Source organism: Pinus tabuliformis, chromosome 7 (genome assembly GCF_031772625.1).
Source record: "Pinus tabuliformis cultivar Carrire ecotype Pingquan chromosome 7, CPIR1, whole genome shotgun sequence".
NCBI lineage: Eukaryota > Viridiplantae > Streptophyta > Pinopsida > Pinales > Pinaceae > Pinus > Pinus tabuliformis.
In genome coordinates, this window is record NC_142293.1 from 332,198,507 (window position 1) to 332,220,541 (window position 22,035).

Genomic DNA, 22,035 nt, shown 5'->3' on the forward strand with positions numbered 1-22,035 from the left:
ACCTAGCCATTTCTAACTAGGTGGATCGAAGTACACCATGTAGGATTAAGCTTACCATAGTAAAATCACTTTCACCATAGGAAATTATTTAGTAAACCATTTTTATTAAATTATTTTCTAATTAAAATAAAATTAAAACCCCATGACAATAATTGAATAAATCATTATTTATTTAATTTTCTCTGAGAATAATTATTAAATAATTGTTTGATAATTATTCCTTGTCACATTTGACTAAATATCCTAGGAATAATTAAATAAATAACTATTTATTTATTATTCCTTATTTCCATTATTGGAATAATTGTTAAATCATTATTTAATAATTATTTCAATTTCACACCATTCTTAATCCTCGCGAAATAATTAATAAATCATTTTATTTGTTAATTATTTCTAAATAAAGATATTTGACCATTTTAAATATCTTTTCCCTCTCCAAAAAATACAATAAAGTATTCCTAGCGGTTAGGTCTTGATTTGGTCAACATTATTTTCTTATTCTCCATTTTCGAGATTAACTCAGTACCTTGTTATAAACAGGAGGGTTTTCCATTCATTCTTCACCATGATCATTATCATTGTCACCATTATCGTCTCTTTTCTTTTGAGCTCCCATTTGAGTTCTCCACATTGTTCTAGGTTTTTCACATATTGAGAGAGAAGATCGATTACTGAAGCATCAAGGACATCAAAGGACCCATCCCATGGAGGGGGATTCACAGACCCTTTTTGTAGATTTTCTTCACCAGGTGTCATCAACAAAAGAATTTATTCATCTTAAATTCTTTCCATTTGGGTTATTGCATTGGATATCTATATTGTTGTTTATTGTTTTGTATCATATATGTTATTTTTGTTGCAAGTTTTTCCACTTTTTATTGAATATCTAAAGCGTAAGTAGCCATAAATTGTTGTTAGGGTCACTTGTCACCTAGTGACTTCAGTGAATTGTTTTTGGTACACCTTCCAAGAAATTTCACTCTTACACAAAAATATTTGGATTTGTGGCGGGAAGACAAATCATCAATGGAATCATAACGACGCAAGAGAAAATTCATTTTCTGAAGAGCTAGAGGAATTAGGGGATGTTGGTGAAACTCAACCTATCCAAAGCCTATGATAGAATGAATTCGGTGTTCCTCACCCATACATTGGTGGTGTTTGGGTTCTCAGGACAATTGATTAGATAAATCAATTTGTCTATATCCACATCTTTATATTGTATTCTCCTCAATGGATATCCAATGAGCACCTTCATATCATCTATAGGTTTGCATCAAGGGGATCCTCTTTCTCCTTTCATGTTCATTATAGCAGTAGGAGGGCTAGGCAAATCCTTGGATGCTATAGTGCATTCAGGTAGGATCAGAGGGTTGAAAGTACCTAATACATATCTAAGAACAATGAATCAACAATTTGTAGATGCCAATTATCTCTTTGGAGAACCATCTATGTGGGAAAAGAGAACCATCATTTCAATTCTGGAGGACTTTCAAGAAGCATCAAATATGTTAATCAATAACCAAAACCCAACTTATACATTTTCAACACCCGAATACCGATTCAAAATTATTTTCCTCACTTGATGGGATTTCAAATTGATTCCTTACCAACTAAGTACTTTGGGATTCCACTTGTGGCCAACCCTTAAGGATCTCCTTCTGGAAGGAAGTATGTAGTAATCTCTCCAAAATACTACAAAATGGACCTTCAAAACCCTCAATTTAGCAAGTTGAGCAACATTATTAAAACTAGTCCTTCAAGCAATCTCAATCTATCAACTATTTGTCCTCCTGTCCTGAAGGAGAATATATTATGAAAATGTAGCAACCCACACGAGATTTCTTTGGTAGGTAACTGATTCTAATAAGAAATCGGCCTTAGTCTCATGGGACAAGATCAGTTTACCTAGGCTCCGTGGAGGACTGGGTCTTCATGATCCAGAGTTGTTGAGCAAGGTGATGGGAAACAAATTGTGGTGGCCTTGGCTACAAGGGGGCTTAGAATTGTGGAAAAGGATCTGGGACAAAATTTATGGTCAAAATTACTCTCGATCAGAAAATATCCAATCAAGGGACTTCCCAATGGGATCAGTCTTATGGAATCTAGCAAAGAGGGATAGCAATATCATTAAAGAGAACTTCTTCTAGGAGATCCATGATGGAACTAATGCTTCTGGGAACATTCTTGGCAACAACTCCTTATACTAGATAAAAGCACATAATTGAACACTATTAAAGCATTCCTACACACTCAAAATGCCCATTCAATGAGAGATTATTAGAAACCACCAAGTCTACAGGATGAATGAGGAAGTTAGAAATCAAAGGTGGAATGGCATACGAGAGATGAAATTCAAAACTTGACAATATTCAATAACGTGCTTTGGAACTGTTTTATCCCAATCGAGGAAGGAGTTGATGGATTGAGATGGGGATACAGGTATAAAGGTATGTTATAAAATAAAGAAGCCTACCACCTTGCAGCAAGTTTTGTTTCCCTCCCAAAATATCCCTTATGGCACAACATATGGTGTTACAATATATGGCTAAAGGTAGCTCATTTCCTTTGGTTGGTGGGGTGAAGACGTATACTAAATCTGGAGCATCTCCTACAAAAAGGTTACATCAGCCCATCTAGATGTATGATATTTCAAACTCAAGATAAATCCATTGGTAATATACTAAATTATTACTCAGGAAGTGAAACTTTGTGGCTTTGTTTGGAAGAAACCTTTGGACACACAGATCGATCAAGGAACAATATTAGGGAAACGATCATGCAATGGAGAATGTCCTTCTTCAAAAATCCTATTGTCAATTGAGCTTAGGTGTTGGTACTTGGATTTCTTCTTTGTAATATATGGAAAGGAAAAAACAAGCTCATCTTCAAAGATTTGATCACTCCCTGACTATTCATTTGGAATACCATAAAAAAAAAAATACGAGAGTCAATACTAGCAGGGAACTAGGCAGAAGACGATTGGAAAGCAAATGGGGAGGAAATCTTGATCCTAGCATGCCTAATTTTATCTTCATCGATGTCAGGTCCACCAAAGCTCTGAAGGTCACAGGAACAAGTACCCCTCTAGAATGATTTGTGAAGATTAACTTCAATGGAGCATCAAAAGGAAATCAAGGTCCAGTAGGATATGGTGGCATCTTTAGGAATTTGACAGGAAATCCCCTTGGGATCTATGATGGGTATTAGGTTTCAACAACGAATAACATAGCCGAATTCATAGCTCTCAAAAAAGTTCTGATGCTAACAAGATAATTGGAGATTTCAAAAATCCAAATTACAGGGGGCTAAACAATGGTGGTCTAAGAGACACAAAAAATGTTGAAAGGCACCCCATCATCAAAGGTGATTGAGACATTGCGATTGGAAACCCAGGAAATTCAGATAAGAGAGCTTCTTCTATCATTTCCCTATGCAATCACCTCTCATAGCAGACGAAAAAACAATGTAGTGGTGGATTGGATAGCCAATTGGGGGCTTATAGACTCACATCACAAATTTTCCTTGGGCTAGCCTCCATATTTACCTCCCTAGGACCTAGAGAACATGGGCAAGATGATCAATCAGGACAACTCTTCCCCGATGGGGGTGTGTAAGGTGACAAGTGTGTGGGTGACGAATGGGTATGAGGTACGGAGCTTGGTCTTAGGAAATTCCAACCAAATGGCATGATACGTTGTGATGGTAAAATAGGAGGCCACCCCAAGTGGTGCAAGTGGAGAAGAAGCATCGAGAAGGTGGCTTGAACTAATAAAAACCGTTAATTCACCATTTGGTGTTGCATTTGTTTGCTAATTTTGGGAGAGTGGGTTAAAGGGATTGAGGTAGTTGAGTGTGCATAGGCATTCAACCTATGCATTCCCACTGGTGTGGGCTTAACTAGAGCGAGAGGAATTGTTCAAGGGCAGTATGAGGTTGTTGGGTACCTAGTCCTTGCGAAGGTGAAAACAGTTTAGGATCCTGGTGATGGTGATTGTAACTATATTCCAGAGGGTGTCATCATTGAATTCTACCTATAGGTGAGTATGTTCTGCTTCAGAGGTAATTGTTGTTTTGGTGTTAACATTTTGATACGTCATTTCAATCTCCCTTCCTTTTCTTATTGGTGGCCTCTAGTTATTCTGCAGTCCTGGACCCCCTCAACCAACCTCCCTGGTGGTGTCAGTGCTTCTCAGAAGCAACAAGGAGGAGCGTGGCAATGCCGGGGTTGGAGTGTCGGGTGGCTTTTGGGTTCGAAGCATCCTAGTGAAGGCACTCTCTTGGAGAGTTGGGGTGAAGACACTTCGAATTTGAGGGTGAGGCTCATTAGTTCTTTGTTTTAGGGTGGGAGTAACCCTTCTTCTCAACATGACTAGAGGATGAGAGGGGTTAACTGCACTAAACTTGGATTGGATTATCGTCATGTTGAGACAACAAGGGAGGGCTCAGCATGGTACTGGCCGTTGCAGACAACTTGGGGACTGGGCCGAGCGGGTGAAGGAGCGAGAAAGGGAGGGCATGGTGCCAGAGGGGGAGATAGCCTAGGACAGTGCCACGTCGCCAAGGAGCGTGGTGCAACCTCTGATGCTAGAATCAATTGCCAAACAACTGCGTGATATCCATGCAAGTTTGGACATTCTCCACATTGAGCAAAGGTATGCTGATAGAAATGAGCTTATAGCCTACATCAATGACTTGCAACTCTCGAATGCCCCGCTTTACTTCATTGCATCTTGCCCAAGTCCTGTAAAAGGCCAGATGAAATCGAAGCGAGGCTGAATCATATCAATTTTCATGTTCATGAGGGGCATGGTCATCTTGGTGTCCCTAGAAACACTCAAGCAATAAATTCTTCAATGTAGTATAGTTGTTGCTAGTTTTTTTATATTATCTGTGTTTTGGGCAATAAAACTAATATGCCTTTAGGTTCGTGTAAAAGCAGATTTTATGTTTTTAAATTTTGCACTACTCTCTTACCTAACAAATCCAATGGAAGTAAAAACAGGAGAAGAGAGAAATTTCTACATAAATGTAATCCATTCTTAAAAAACTAATATAAATACGTCGATTACCAAAAAAACATGTTGGCTAATTTAAAAATTGATTCATAGAAACTTTATAATGAAAAAGTATCTCATAAAAAATCAGACTTATTGCATTATTGGAAAAAGCTTGTTCTACAAGAACGAATTGTATTTATTTTTCCCGTGAATAATCAAAGAAGATGCATGCGTTATTTCGTTGCATTTACATTTATGCGTGTGATTATATTAAAGAGTTTTCCCAAAACCCATCATTATAATGGAGTTGGAATGTAAGTTGCAATGTAAATGTAGAATTATTATTTTAATAAAGTTTGGTATGTAGAATTATTATTTTAATAAAGTTGGATATGTTAATTTATAATTTAAATTAGATGGTACGGAAAATTCAAAATTATAAATTTTTAATTATTTTTTATGATTTTTTAATTTTGTTTTTCAAAAAAATAATTTACATTATTATTAAATATAATATATAGTTACATAATAAAATTTTAAAAAATAAAATATAAATAAGATTTTAAAAATAATAAGATGATGATCGGATTAATATGAGTCTTTAGAAATTGAAAAATTTAAAGGTCAAATCTTTCCGTTGTAATCAGATTTACTTAAAATGAAAATCTTTAAAAATTAAAAATTCAAAAGTCAAATCTTTCGGTTGCAATCAGATTTACCTAAAATGAAAATTTCTCTTGTTAGTGTGTTTCATTGTCTTCTCATTATAGTTTTTATTAAATTTTTTATTTTTGATATTTAACACATAGGAGTAGAATGGAGTTGGAATGTAAGTTACAATGCAGATGTAGAATTATTATTTTAATAAAGTTTGGTATGTAGAATTATTATTTTAATAAAGTTTGGTATGTTAATTTTTAATTTAAATTAGATGGTACGGAAAAATTAAAATTATAAATTTTTAATTATTTTTTATGATTTTTTATTTTGTTTTTCAAAAAAATAATTTACATTATTATTAAATATAATATATAATATATAATTACATAATAATATTTTAAAAAATAAAATATAAATAAGAGATAATTTTAAAATAATAAGATGGTGATCGGATTAATATGAGTCTTTAGAAATTGAAAAACTTAAAGGTCAAATCTTTCCGTTGTAATCAGATTTACTTAAAATGAAAATCTTTAAAAATTCAAAATTCAAAAGTCAAATCTTTCGGTTGCAATCAGATTTACCTAAAATGAAAATTTCTCTTGTTAGTGTGTTTCATTGTCTTGTCATTATAGTTTTTATTAATTTTTTTATTTTTGATATTTAACATATAGGAGTAGAATGGTAATCTCTTTGCATGGTTTAAGAATGAGGAGGTTGATGGGAATGTGAAGGTTTAATTTTAATATATAGATATAATTAATTTATTATTAAAGTTAATATTGATAAGAATTAATATTTATAACAATTTTTTTGTGTAATTAAAATATTTTTAAAAAATAAATTTTAATATATATAAAAACTTGAGTAGGCTTATTAGTTAAGAGTATGTATTTAATTTAATAATCAAATTATCATCCTTATTTGATAAACAAAAGAAATTAAAATAACTAAATATCTAATAACATAAAAAAACACATTTAAAACATAATTTTTAATATATATATTATAGCTTAAGAGATATCTCTTCCCTCGTGTATACCATCTTTAATAATAAAAACGGTTGTATATTTTTTTGCTTCGAAATATAAATTCCCAGTTCAGTTCATAACATCTTTAAATTTAATAAATGCTGAAATTGATTTGGCTAAATATTTAACGATATAAAACACTCATTTATATATAGTTATCGCTGAAATTACACTATTACTACAAGATGAGTCAGCCTTAAAATCTTCTCGCTTTCTTATCACCTTCACAATGGCAAGTCGGCAACTCTGCTGAAACTATTTGAGACGGCGGTGTTTACAGCGAAGAGTGTTCGGTTTTCAAATCAATTCGACCAATAGAAAATAAAAAAGGAATACGACACCAGCGGGGCAAATGGGCGCCGAGTCAGAGGCAACCGACGTCTTTGCGAATGGCGTTGGGAATAGAGAACAAAGATTGAATCTGTGGTTTGATCCCACGGCGGACTTCCATAACTATTCAATTCTTTGGAACCACAATCAAATCGTGTACGTGCTTATTCCTTATAACTGAAACAGATCATGAATTTATTTCTAGTCTTTGTTTGTATTGTAATATATGTATATTTTGCATATTGTGAGCAGATTTTGGGTTGATTCTATCCCCATCAGGGTGTTCAAGAACAATGAAGAAACTGCGGGTATCCCATATCCGAATAGTCGACCCATGAGGATCCTCTCCTCCCTTTGGAACGGGGAAAACTGGGCCACTGATGGAGGAAGAGTTAAAATAGATTGGAGTAAAGCTCCCTTTGTGGCCTTTTATCAATCATTTGAAGTGAATGGATGCAGCGCGCCATCTAATTCATCTCTTCCCTGTGCCAACAATTGGTGGGAACAACCAGAATTTCAAAGCCTAGATGAATCTCAAGTGGGGAAACTTGATTGGGTTCGCAAAAATTACATGACTTACGATTACTGTCACGATACGTCCGGACGGTTTTCTACGACTCCAGCTGAATGTGCATTTAATGCTTAATCTATCAAACACGTTTCATAATAATAAATATTACACTATGGTCCGCGCTTGAATGAAGACGTACCAAAGAACTAGTTTTTCTGTCGTCTCAGCGTGGGCAAACGTTGTATCAATCTGAGAATACAAATGGACTTCCAAATGGCAAAATTTTGTTTGCTTTTACTTATCATGTTGTCTTGGAAATGCCGCCCTCCACGGGAGCCAATCAAAACACCTCGCCTTTTGCACTAATTATTTTCTTTTTTAAACCAGATAAACCTTCCCTCCTGTAAAAGCATCTGTTTTCAATATTTATATATATAAAAGAAGGCCGTTGTAACTGCATGTGCAGAAAGGACGAAAGGAGAATTTACGAAATTGGTATTTCTTTTCGCTCTGAATTTTGATTTTGGTTCTTTTTTCACTTTAAACAGAAATTGAAAGCCGTTAAATTTTTTGCCCTCTTAACGCAAATGACATATGTATTAATTCATCCGGTGGTTCCCATCATGAGAAGTTTATCTTCTCCAACCAATTTGAACTTCTCAAACCAATTTCAAATGTATTAAATCATCAAAGGGTTCTCATGACAATTAATTTCGGAAAAGCTTCTAAAACAACTCGTTTTTAACTTTGCATATAAAAAAGCAACAAAAAACTGTCATGAGAGCCATTTGCATTAGCATGACCATTCACGAGTACATTCAAAGTAGCAACATGTTTAACGGGTAAAAATACGATTAGTACGTTTGCATTAGCATGATTATTTATATTCATGATATTTAAAATCACATAATAAAAATATGATTAGTCTCATTAATTTAACAAGAGTTATATAGTAATGAGTACTTGTCACTTAATTTAAATATAGTTTAATTAAACTAAAAAATAATAGACAAAGATTTTATAATAAAAATAAAACAATTAGTTAAACACTATATTATTAGAATTTAAGCTTTGGTGATCTATATTTTGAATAAAAACATTTTCGGAAGACATATCACAAGAATTAGGAAAACCTAGAAAAATGAGAAGCCATTTTTAGTTAGTTAGATTGGAAATTTTATTATTATTATTATTATTATTTATTTAAATATATTTAAATTCATCATTTTTATGGTTTTAATACATATATTTATTTATTAAAAAATGTTTATAAATTAAATAAATAAATAATAATAAAATATAAATATTAGAGAATGCTTATTTATGAAATAAATAAATAATAACTATATATTATATATATTTATTTATTTTATCACTATGTTAGTTTTTTTTGGGTTAATATATTTATTTATATAAATATTCAAGAAGGTTTATTTATTTAATAAAGTATTAGTAATAAAAAATGTTTATTTTACCACTATGTTAATTTTAGATTAGTTAAAATCTATCTAATTGATAATATACTTATTAGCAATTATTGCAATTATTATTTTACCCTTTAACTATTAGTTTAAATTCCATTAAAATAATATCTATTATTTGACTCTTAGTTTACTTATATTAAAAAAATAAAAAATATATATGTTTATTTTACCACTATGTTAGTTTTTAGATTAGTTAAAATTTATCTAATTGATAAACTACCTATTAGCAATTATTATTCTACCCTTTGACTATTAGTTTAAATTCCATTAAAATAATATCTATTATTTGACTCTTAGTTTACTTATATTAAAAAATAATAATAATAACAATAATAAAATAAATAGTAATAAAAAAATTTCTAATCTAACTAACTAAAATTGGCTTCTCATTTTTCTAGGTTTTTCTTCGCCCAGTCAAACATAGATCTGATTCTTCATCTTGTCCTGATGATGAACCACATAGGTTGGTTCCAAAGGCGTTGACCTAATTCTTCTGATGTGATTTCTTCCGAAAATGTTTTTATTCTAAACACTATACTGTTAAATGCCATCATCAAAAATTAAGAAATGCTATTAACTAATATTGTTTATATTAACTTTTATACACTATAATATATATGTGTGTGTATTTTATATATATTTATGTGTTTTATTTGATATTAATGTATATATAAGTTTATAATTAAATATTATTGAAATATATTTTTAATATAATAATAAATCATCTTAAATTCAAATATGGAGAAAAAAGTAAAAGTCACAAAAATGGAATAATTGAAAAAAGAAAAAAATCAAAATCAAAAAGTTAAATAAAAAAGAAATAAAAGTAAAAATAAAAAATTAGTAACTAATAGAAATTGAAGTTACTAAACAACTCATAATAAGATCTCAACTAATTACCTTACAAATAAATAGATTTAAATAAAATAATAAAAAAACAAAAAATTATTTTACAAAATTAAACTATGAATAAACCACATAAATTTTTTGTCAAACACAAATTAATGCATAGTCAAAAAACAAACTAATGTACAATCAAAACAAAACTAAATGCTTAATACCATGGTAGACGATAAAGTTACTAAACAATTCATAATAAGATCTCAACTAATTACCTTACAAATAAATAGATTTAAATAAAATAATAAAAAAACAAAAAATTATTTTACAAAATTAAACTATGAATAAACCACATAAATTTTTTGTCAAACACAAATTAATGCACAGTCAAAAAAACAAACTAATGTACGATCAAAACAAAACTAAATGCTTAATACCATGGTAGACGATGTAACATGGTTGGTTTTAAGGAATCTGTGTGTTATTTATACATAAAAACAGGTGCAATCATTGGTTGTTGACGAGCCATTTCAGGAACAATCTAATTTCCAACCATGGTAGACGATGTAACATGGTTGGTTTTAAGGAATCTGTGTTATTTATACATAAAAACAGGTGCAAACATTGGTTGTTGACGAGCCATTTCAGGAACAATCTAATTTCCAAGGCAATCGTACACTACGTAACTTATTGTTGGTTTAGGGAATCTGTGTTACTTATACTAAAAAAGCAGGCGCAATAGTTTTTAAAAAGATATTGCCTTGTAGGGCTGGCAAGCAGTTAATACTTTAGGTTGAGTTAGACTTCCGATTGTTGTTTGCGTGAAATCTTGGATTAACTAGTATTTATTTCCGAGGAAGGGATGAGCTAGATCACTTAGAAGTTTTGGTTGAGTGAGGTTTCTCATTATTGTTTGTGTAAAATTTTGGATCAACATGGAAATTATTTCGGTGGAAGGAGCTAGACCTTTCAACCAACGATACACGACCATGGAAAAAATCAACAAAGGTACTGTTGTACTAGAATTAATAAGTGGGTTTGAGAGATGTTATTTAATTTAGTAGAAAAATATTTTAATGTTTATTAAGTTAAAAATAGTTTATGAGACAGATTGCTTCTTTATCTGCTTGAAATATTTGACTTTTTTCTTATGAAGCTTTAAAATAAATGCTCCTAATTTTTCAATAAATCCTTACTATAAAATTTCATAAAAATATATTAAATTTATAAATTTATAAAAATATTAAATTTCAAATAATTCCCAAAATAAAGAACTCCGAAAATAAAAGGGTGAGAGAACGCTCAAACGGTGTAAAAGGAAAAATAAATACTCTTAATGATGGAGATGAAGTTTCGTAGTTTCCCTACTTTCCCTTCATATGCAATTGGTCGGTAAACTACATTCTTATACAAATGGAATTTCTTCATTCTGTAAGTAGGTTGTAATGCCCCTCGATAAAATGTAAATATTTTATTTATTGTGGTAAAAATAAACTGAACTTGTTATTATTATTTGTTTAAAATTTAAATATAATTGATTTTCATGTGTATGTTTCCAAAAAGGAGATAATCCTCAAGGAGGAAGTTGTCCTCTTGAGGTGGAGAGATGGTTGCTGTGCAAGCAACCCTAACTGGAAAAGTTTCCAGAGAAAATGAGGGGAGGGAGGAAAAAAATCTGCGCTGTAGTGACAGGCAAAGAAAAGAGGCAAAATTTCCAAGAAGGAAAAGCAAAGAGGCTAAGTCTAGTGATGACCAGATAGCCCTGCTCGCTATACGAGAAACTTGCGGAGGACTGCGGTATAGCAAGAAGCAAGGGGGAGATTTTGGTCTCGAAAGACAAATCTCATGGTTGAGCGGTGAATTGAAGCAGACCCAGGTTTGGGTGACAATCAGCAAGATCTTAAAGGTCAGCAAGTTCCAGGTACGTAAAAGAATCCTATAGGACAGAACGATTGGTGAAAATCTATTGAAATACATTTCATAATGTAGGGGGTTTTTATTTCAGGAACTCGTAGGGAGATGCATTTATCTTTCTTTAGGAGTTTTCTTACTGTGGCCCGAGTTAGAGTATGTGCAAAGATTTATTGTGTTCTTTTCTTCCCTTTAAAAAGAAATGTAGGTCGTAGGGTCGATAGGGACCTACAGTAAAGAAACCATTGGTATAAGGTGGGAAAACTTATGAACTTATAGTAGAAATTGAAAAGCAAAAGGTTGACCCCTGGGAATGGGCAAAAGGAAGCTTACATAGTAGGCAGTGGTTGAATGTTAATAAACTACCCCACATGCACAGTTGAATGCGTGAAAACGTAGTATAATTTACAGAAAATAAGTACAGGGATTTCAGGTGCGGATAGTAGGACCATCAATTACAGGAGCCCGGAGAAAAGAACTGTAGTGGCAGAGTGAATGATGTATAGTGTTTAAGAAAAGAAATAATACATCGAGCCCTTGTCATCTTATCCATTCACAACAAAAAAATAATCCCAACGAAATTGCAATGTTGGTAAAGATATAAGCATGTAAACAAATGACAGGAGAATGAATGTGCCTTCTACCAACCATTCAATGAAAATTACTTACGCTGCCATTACAGTGAAGTAGCAACGAGACCTCTATGTAGAGGTGTTAGGGTTTAGAGAAAAATATAATACAGAGTCGTGAAATCATTTACTGGGTAGCCAGCCGAGTGCTGGGGCTAAAAGCCCATGGGCGAATGCCCTCATGCAACCCAAGAATTGCCAAACAAGCACCCTGTATTTCTTACGGGGCGGCTTTTACAGAATGCAACAAGGAGAAACTTGTCAAGCAAACACCAACAGAGATACTTCGCATTATCAAAATAAAGAAAACAAGATCTGCAATAAGATAACCACAGATAAATAGCCATCAATTCCTTAATCTTGGAGAGATATGCCAGAACAAAACTATTATAACAGTTAACGCATCACACAGCAGAGCTTAAACCAGTATTCTGGAATATGGCACACAGTAAGGCCGCGAGGGCTATAAAGGCCACGAGGGCTATAATTTAACATGTCAAATAGAAGAAAATAGCAAAGGAACACTGTATTAAACCATTGTAACCAAATGAGAGGCAATCACCAGGGCTTTACCCTGTTCCATGTTCATAAACAGAAAATTAAAATACAAACAACTTAAGAGAAGCCCAAAGGCATGTTCGTGCATATAAGCAATGATAACCCAGAACCTCGGTTCAGCATGGCTTCACCCGGGGTCAACATCCCTGAAGTCGGAAGGGTGCAGGACTAGTATGGCATAGCAAACTTGCCATCTATCTGTGACAAACAGTGAAGAAAGGACGTAAGGTCGTGGGCCACTTGGACTGCTCCAAGGAAACGAGGGAGAGAAACCCACCCCACCCCTCTCTGTTATCAACGAAATATGAATAACTGACATCCATCTTGCAATTGTCCATGATGAGCGTTCAAGGAGATAACATATATGTTAGGAGCTAGAAGAGCCGAGAGGCCAAGTAGCGATGACTAGACCCAGGGAGAAGGCGCAGGAGGCAGGACAGCACCGCCCTCGACCATGAAATAAAACCAACATAAAACCCATTAACTAGACTGAACAAAATCCTTCAAAAACTTGTAAGAGGCAAGATAAACGGACATACCATATGTAAAGAAATAGCACAGCGTAACACTTACCAATGAAAAACATCAAGCTGTATAACCAAAGCAGTCTCCAGGTGGTTGCTCGATAGAACGAAAGACCGGAGGCATTCTCACAGAACGAAAGAGTCGGGATGGGTTCGTAGCAGGCTCGCCAGAGCTTCTGTGGAACATTGGAAACCTGTTTTGGTGCCTTGCGCCATCGAATAACCAAGGAGGGAAACCCTTGTTGCAGCACAACCCTTGGATGGCAATCAGATCATCCAAGTCGTCGATGAGGGCAGCGAAAATCGAGGGCGCAACTTCCAGAGACACCCAGACCTCATCCCTTCACGTGGAAGAGCCGGCAAAATTAAATGCCGAAGCCGAGTATTAAGCGCTGTCACTGCCAGCAGTAAAGCTAGCCATAACCATGAACTGACAGAAAATCTTTTCCAGTAACGTTAAAATAGAAATACGTTATCCAAACTTTTCAGGTGGAACATAGAGACCGAAAGAAATTAACATCAACTACACGTAAAACCTTTCCTTGTACGTGTGACTAATGCCAGTTTTAATTTTGTGTAAAAAAAAATTTTATTCTTCCATAGATAGGAGTATTACAGGCGGTATCAGAGCCAGGGGACGAAAACTGTGGCCTCTGGGAACTAGAAACTGGAAATTGATAGACAGATAATTGTATATAAATTAATTTTCGACTCTATTGAGCAGTTACAGGTGACAAGGAAACAAAAAATATATAAATTTCTTTTTAATGCTTGACCCTTTCTTCTGTTATTTTTTTAGGTTAAGTACAGGGAAAACAGAAGCTGATAAAATGAGAAGAGAAGATAGTGCGTCACGCAGGTATGTGGTGGGGCAGGGCCCTGCAGCGGGTCCTAAGCATAACCCCGAGTTATGGGTACAGCTTGGAGAGGAGGCTCGCAACACAAATTTGGAAATTTTGGAGACCGTGCAAGAGTTAAAAAATGAAATGGCTCGGTTACGGGAAGACAACGCAAAGTTAACCATGGAACAGGAGAGGATAATAAAAAGCTTGTCTGAAAAACAGAATCAGCACCCACTAAATCCCAGTGCCGAGCAACAAAGAACATTAGAAGAGAAGAATCACCACACAGAACCCAAAGAGTCAGAAGGACGGGAAGAGTAGCGATCTGTCAATGCTTTCGAACGAAAGACCTCAAAAAGACAACGAGTAGAGTACAAGGGGAATTATGTAAGATTAAACCGCCACACTTTGACGGAGAACGGGAGGAAGTAGTTGAAGCATAGTTGATTAATATGAACAAATATTTCCAGCTGTATGAGTACGATTCCAACCTCAAGGCATGATTGGCCATTTTCCAACTATAGGGAAAGGCTACCCTGTGGTGGGAAGAAGTTAAGATGGTAAGAGGAGTAAGTGAACCGAACATCACTTGGGATAAATTTCAAAGATTCTTCAAGGAAAGGTACCTGACCGAGTGCTTTTATGACGAGAAAGCTAGGGAATTCCATGACCTGTGTTTGGGACAGCAAACTATGGACGAATTTATCACTCGATTTACATCACTTCTCCGTTACGTGCCTTATATTCGGGAGGAAAAGGCTAAAGTGCAGAAGTTTTTCAGTAGTCTTCCTTTGAGCATGAGGGAAAGAATCGAATTTGACAACCCAAAGACAATGGATGAGACTATTCATAAAGCTCGAATCCGTTATCAACAAAACAAGCAGAAGGGTGAAAACCTAGGCAAGAAATGGGTCGATAAGAAAAGAAACAAGGCGGCTGGTAGTACTAAAGGAAATCGTGGTGGAGGTAGCAAAGGATACGCCAAGGGGTAGAACAGTAGGGATATGCAGAAGAATTCGCTCTGATTAAAACCCCCTAATGAGTCCAGAACCACGGAACAGCCTGGGAAAATAGACAACGAAGGGACAGCAAGGCCTCCAGTGCAATGTTGGGGCTGTGGTGGACCCCATTACGTGAAAAACTGTCCTCAACGAAAAGGAACCGAACAAGTTTCCCAAGTTTACGAAGCATCTATAGTCGACGATGTAGGACGGAGCCTACCGAGGATTAACGTTGCTCTTGAGGATCGTTAGGTGGAGTACCAGACGACCATGGTGGAATTCGAAGGTAAACTCTTAGACCTTGATGTGACTATTTTAATTGACCCTGGTGCAACATTAAGTTATATTAGTCCTAGAATTGTGGAGCATTGTAAGTTGCAACCTGTTAAGTTTAAGGACCCTTGGCTTGTTCAGTTGGCAATAGGGACAAAAATACTGGTGAATGCTAAGGTTAAGAACTGCCCTTTAAAAATAGCAGGACAATCAGTTACAGCAGATCTAAATGTGCTTCCTCTTGGCTCGTACGATATATTGATTGGTATGGACTGGCTAGAAAAACACTTGTCCATAATTAATTATAAAACCAAGACTATCAGTTATAAGGATGAGTTTGGAATAAAGCAAGAGATGCAGGGAATTAAGCGACCAATGCAAATTCGGCCCATAACAGCCTCCCAGTTAGCTAAATGCATCAGAAAAGGATGTCAGATTTACGCCATTCAAGTGGGTTATGCCAACTCCAAAGACAAAACAGCTGCATTGGAAGGCATTCCCATAGTTCAAGATTTTGCAGACGTATTTCCAGAAGAGATTCCTGGCCTACTGCCCAAAAGAGACATAGATTTTACCATCGAACTGGTGCCAGGAGCAGCCCCAGTGTCCCGAGCACCCTACAGAATGAGCATACCAAAATTAATGGAGTTAAAAATGCAATTGCAGGAGCTGCTGGACAAAAAATACATTCGCCCCAGTGTGTCACCCTAGGGAGCTCCGGTGTTGTTCGTTAAGAAGAAAGACGAGACTCTTCGCATGTGTATGGATTATCGGCAGCTGAACAAACTGACGGTCAAAAATAAGTATCCTCTACCCCGCATTGATGAACTATTTGACCAAGTAAAAGGGGCAACAGTTTTCTCAAAGATCGACCTGCGATCAGGGTATCACCAAATCAAAATTAAAGAGGAAGACATAGCTAAGATAGATTTCAGAACAAGGTACGACTATTACGAGTTTGTGGTGTTACCCTTCGGATTTACCAATGCCCCCGCAACTTTTATGTGTTTGATGAACAGCGTATTCCATCAGTGTTTGGATAAGTTTGTGATGATCTTTATAGAAGATATACTGATTTATTCTCGAACGATGGAGGAGCACCGGGAACACCTCAGGTTAGTATTGCAAACCCTTCGGGAACACAAGTTATATGCTAAGTTCAGCAAATGTGATTTCTTCAAGGAGAAAATACAATATTTGGGGCACATAATCACTAAAGAAGGAATCGCTGTGGATCCCGAAAAAATAAAGACCATAATGGAGTGGCCGGTGCCCAAGGATGTGGCAGACATTCGATCCTTCATGGGGTTAGCAGGCTACTACAGACGGTTTGTGGAGGGATTTTCGAGGGTAGCTTATCCCATCACTTCCTTACAGAAAAAGGGAAGAGCCTTTAGGTGGACCCCTAAGTGTCAAAGAAGTTTCGAGCAACTTAAATACTTGCTCACCACCGCACCTATTCTAAGCATAATTGATCCCAACAAAGACTATGTGGTGTGCACGGACGCAAGTAAAGAAGGAATAGGAGGGGTGTTGACGCAGGAAGGGAAGGTAATAGCGTACGAATCAAGAAAATTAAAGGAGCATGAGCAGAACTACTCTGCCTACGATCTAGAATTGGCAGCTGTGATTCACGCCCTAAAAATGTGGCGACATTACCTTATGGGAAGAAAATTTCTGTTATTGACAGATCACCACAGTTTGACAAACTACTTCAGCCAGCCCACTCTAAACGCAAGGCAAGCACGGTGGGTGGACTTCCTAAGTGGTTATGATTTTGAAATCAAGCATATAAAAGGAAAAGAGAATCGGGTGGCGGACGCCTTGAGTCGTAAGTTGCAAAACTTGTATGAGATTTCTTGCAGTGAAGGGAAAAGCTCCTTCGGGGAAATGATTAAAAAGGCAGTCGTGCAAGATGTTGTTTATCAGCAAATAAAACAGCAAGTACAGCAACCAACCAGCAAAGAAAAATAGCCGGATTATGCTTTGGATGCTGCTGGAATGCTGTATTATAAAAGAAGGTTGTACGTGCCTAACCAGCACAATATTAAAAATCTGATATTGGATGAGTATCATAGGAGTCATTACGCTAGACACCCAGGGTATCAAAAGATGATTACTGCACTTCGAAAAGAATATTATTGGCTGGGAATGAAGAAAGATGTGGCGGATTATTTGGCACGATGTCTAGAATGCCAGCAAATTAAAGCAGAACACCAACATCCTGCTGGATTATTACAACCATTACCCATCCCGGAATGGAAGTGGGAAACCATTTCTATGGATTTCATAACGGGTTTGCCTAAGTCAAGGAAGAACAACGACTCCATCATGGTGGTGGTGGACAAGTTAAGTAAGTCAGCACATTTTATACCGGTACAATCTACCTACAAAGCTGTGCAGATCGCCCATATTTTCATGCAGAATATATTCAAATTGCATGGGCTACCAAAGGTAATAATATCAGACTGTGATGTAAAATTTACATTGGTCTTTTGGAAAACATTTTTCGAGGAGTTGGGAACTCAATTGAACTTTAGCATGCCTTACCACCCACAAACTGACAGGCAGACTGAACAGGTGAATCAGGTGTTAGAGGACATGTTAAGTGCATATGTGATGCAGCAACCACATAGGTGGGAGGATTACCTACACTTGGTTGAGTTTGCGTACAATAATGGTTATCATACATCGTTGCAGATGAGCCCCTTTGAAGTATTATATGGGTGGAAGTGCCGCACCCCCTCAAGTTGGGGTGGACCAGAAGACAAGCTGATGCTAGGACCTGAAATGCTTAAGGAAATGGAAGAGCTGGTTAAAAAGATATGTGCTAATCTGAAGGCAACGCAGGATAGGCAAAAGAACTTCGGTGACCGGAAGAGGAGATTTAAAGAATATCAAGTCGGCGATCATGTGTACGTAAGAATCCGAGCAAAAAAGAGCACTTTACAATGGAGCGGGTGCGCTAAGCTAGCACCCCAATTCTGTGGACCTTTTCAGATCTTGGCTAGAATCGGGCCAGTAGCATACCAGCTCACCTTGCCAAGTCATATACGGGTCCACAACGTTTTTCATGTTTCCGTATTAAAAAAATATGTTTACGATCCTAAGCATGTGATCAGCTGGCAGGATATACAGGTAAGGAATAGCCCGGTAGATAGACTTAAATAAATTCCATAAAGGGAAAACTGACTTAGGATGTTGCTTGTTGCAGGTAGAACCAGAAGGAGAAATCCGGGTCGAACCACTGAGCATCCTCGACCGGAGAGAAGTAACGCTGCGGAAGCAGGATATTACCCAAGTTAAATTGCAGTGGCAGCACTTTGGGCCTGATGAGGCCACTTGGGAAGATGAAGAACTTATGAAAAGGACTTATCCAGAGTTGTTCACGACTGAAAGACATCGGGACGATGTCCAATCTCAGGGGGGGGAAGATGTAATGCCCCGGGATAAAATGTAAATATTTTATTTACTGTGGTAAAAATAAACTGAACATGTTATTATTATTTGTTTAAAATTTAAATATAATTGGTTTTCATGTGTATGTTTCCAAAAAGGAGATAATCCTCAAGGAGTAAGTTGTCCTCTTGAGGTGGAAATACGGTTGTTGTGCAAGCAACCCTAATTACCTCCCCTAACTGGAAAAATTTCTAGAGAAAAGGAGGGGAGGGAGGAAAAAAATTTGCACTGTAGTGACAGGTAGAGAAAAGAGGCAAAAATTCCAAGAAGGAAAAGCAAGGAGGCTAAGGCTGGTGATGACTAGATAGCCCTGCTCGCTATACGAGCAACTTGCAGAGGACTGTGGTATAGCAAGAAGGGGGAGATTCTGGTCTCGGAAAACAAATCTCATGGTTGGGCGGTGAATTGAAGCAGACCCAGGTTTGGGTGACAATCAGCAAGATCTTAAAGGTCAACAAGTTCTAGGTATGTAAAAGAACCCTATAGGACAGAACGATTGGTGAAAATCTGTTGAAATACATTTCATAATGTAGGGGGTTTTTATTTCAGGAACTCGTAGGGAGATACATTTATCTTGCTTTAGGAGTTTTCTTACTGTGGCCCGAGTTAGAGTATGTGCAGAGATTTATTGTTTTCTTTTCTTCCCTTTAAAAAGAAATGTAGGTGGTAGGGTCGACAGGGACCTACAGTAAAGAAACCATTGGTATAAGGTGGGAAAACTTATGAACTTACAGTAGCAATTGAAAAGAAAAAGGTTGACCCCTGGAAATGGGCAAAAGGAAGCTTACACAGTAGGCAGCGGTTGAATGTTAAAAGACTACCCCACATGCACAGTTGAATGCGTGAAAACATAGTATAATTTACAGAAAATAAGTACAGGAATTTCAGGTGCGGATAGTAGGTCCATCAACTACAGGAGACCTGGGAAAAGAATTGTAGTGGCAGAGTGAATGATGTATAGTGTTTAAGAAAAGAAATAATACACCGAGCCCTTGTCATCTTGTCCATTCACAACAAAAAAATAATCCCAACGAAATTGCAATGTAGGTAAAGATATAAGCATGTAAACAAATGACAGGAGAATGAATGTGCCTTCTACCAACCATTCAATGAAAATTACTTACGCTGTCGTTACAGTGAAGCAACAACAAGACCTTTGTGTAGAGGTGTTAGGGTTTAGAGAAAAATATAATACAGAGTCGTGAAATCATTTACTGGGTAGCCAGCTGAGTGCTGGGGCTAAAAGCCCGTGGGCGAATGCCCTAATGCAACCCAGGAATTGCCAAACAGGCACCCTGTATTTCTTACGGGGCGGCTTTTACAGAATGCAACAAGGAGAAACTTGTCAAACAAACACCAACAGAGATACTTCATTGTAATAGACTGTGCATTATCAAAATAAAGAAAACAAGATCTGCAATAAGATAACCACAGATAAACCGCCATCAATTCCTTAATCTTGGAGAGATATGCCAGAACAAAACTATTATAACAGTTAACGCATCACACAGCAGAGCTTAAACCAGTATTCTGGAATATGGCACACAGTAAGGCCACGAGGGCTATAAAGGCCATGAGGGCTATAATTTAACATGTCAATAGAAGAAAATAGCAAAGGAACACTGTATTAAACCATTGTAACCAAATGAGAGGCAATCACGAGGGCTTTACCCCGTTCCATGTTCATAAACATAGATTAAATTACAAACAACTTAAGAGAAGCCCGAAGGCATGTCCGTGCATATAAACAATGATAAACCCAGAACCTCGGTTCAGCATGGCTTCACCCGGGGTCAACATCCCTGAAGCCGGAAGGGCGCAGGACTAGTATGGCGTAGCAAACTTGCCATCTATCTGTGACAAACAACGAAGAAAGGACGTAAGGCCGTGGGCCGCTTGGACTGCTCCAAGGAAACGAGGGAGAGAAACCCCCTCTGTTATCAACGAGGTATGAATAACTGACATCCATCTTGCAATTGTCCATGATGAGCGTTCAAGGAGAGAACATACCTGTTAGGAGCCGGAAGAGCCGAGAGGCCAAGTAGCGACAACCAGACCCAGGGAGCAGGCGCGGGAGGCAGGACAACACCGCCCTTGACCATGAAATAAAACCAACATAAAACCCATTAACTAGACTAAACAAAATCCTTCAAAAACTTGTAAGAGGCAAGATAAACGGACATACCATATCTAAAGAAACAGCACAGCGTAATACTTACCAATGAAAAACATCAAGCTATATAACCAAAGCAGTCTCCAGATGGTTGCTCGATAGAACGAAAGACCGAAGGCATTCTCACAAAATGAAAGAGTCGGGACGGGTTCGTAGCAGGCTCACCAGAGCTTATGTGGAACATTGGGAAACTGTTTTGGTGCCTCGCGCCATCGAATAACCAAGGAGGGAAACCCCTGTTGCAGCGCAGCCCTTGGATGGCAATCGGATCATCCAAGCCGTCAATGAAGGCGGCGAAAATCGAGGGCACGACTTCCAGAGACACCCAGACCTCATCCATTCACGTGGAAGAGCCGGCAAAATTAAATGCCGAAGCGGGGCATTAAGAGCTATCATTTCCAGCAGTAAAGCCAGCCGTAACCATGAACCGACAGAAAATCTTTTCCAATAACATTAAAATAGAAATACGTTATCCAAACTTTTCAGGTGGAACATAGAGACCCGAAGAAATTAACATCAACTACAGGTAAAACTTTTCCTTCTACGTGTGACTAATGCCAGTTTTAATTCTGTGTAAAAAAATAATTTACTGTTCCGTAGATAGGAGTATTACATAGGTTGGTTAGAGTAATAGTAAAATCTCTAATAAAATTTAGTTTGCTTTTCAGTTATCTCTTTCTATTTTTAAGACATTATTTATTAATAAATTTTAATATGACAATATTATCATAAAATTAATGATTTAAATAAGTGAAAATATAAAATTAATTATTTAAATAAGTGAAAATATAATTAATAATAAAGAT

The 22,035-nt window shown here is 36.4% G+C and overlaps 1 protein-coding gene, 1 long non-coding RNA gene and 1 pseudogene across 2 annotated transcripts; 2 read left to right on the forward strand and 1 right to left on the reverse strand.

Annotated features, from left to right (window-relative positions):
- Positions 1-7,046: 7,046 nt before the first annotated feature.
- Positions 7,047-7,676, forward strand: LOC149247308 (xyloglucan endotransglucosylase protein 6 pseudogene; annotated as a pseudogene).
- Positions 7,677-15,594: 7,918 nt separating this feature from the next.
- Positions 15,595-16,308, forward strand: LOC149247309 (uncharacterized). The gene has a single exon (XM_089443838.1). It carries the CDS (start codon positions 15,595-15,597, stop codon positions 16,306-16,308), a length of 714 nt encoding a protein of 237 aa, XP_089299964.1.
- Positions 16,309-20,778: 4,470 nt separating this feature from the next.
- LOC149247310 (uncharacterized) lies at positions 20,779-21,433 on the reverse strand. The gene is made up of 3 exons (XR_016265622.1): positions 21,276-21,433; positions 21,067-21,149; positions 20,779-20,910 (listed from the first exon to the last, which is right to left on the reverse strand). It is a non-coding gene; the product is annotated as an uncharacterized LOC149247310 (long non-coding RNA).
- Positions 21,434-22,035: the final 602 nt, after the last annotated feature.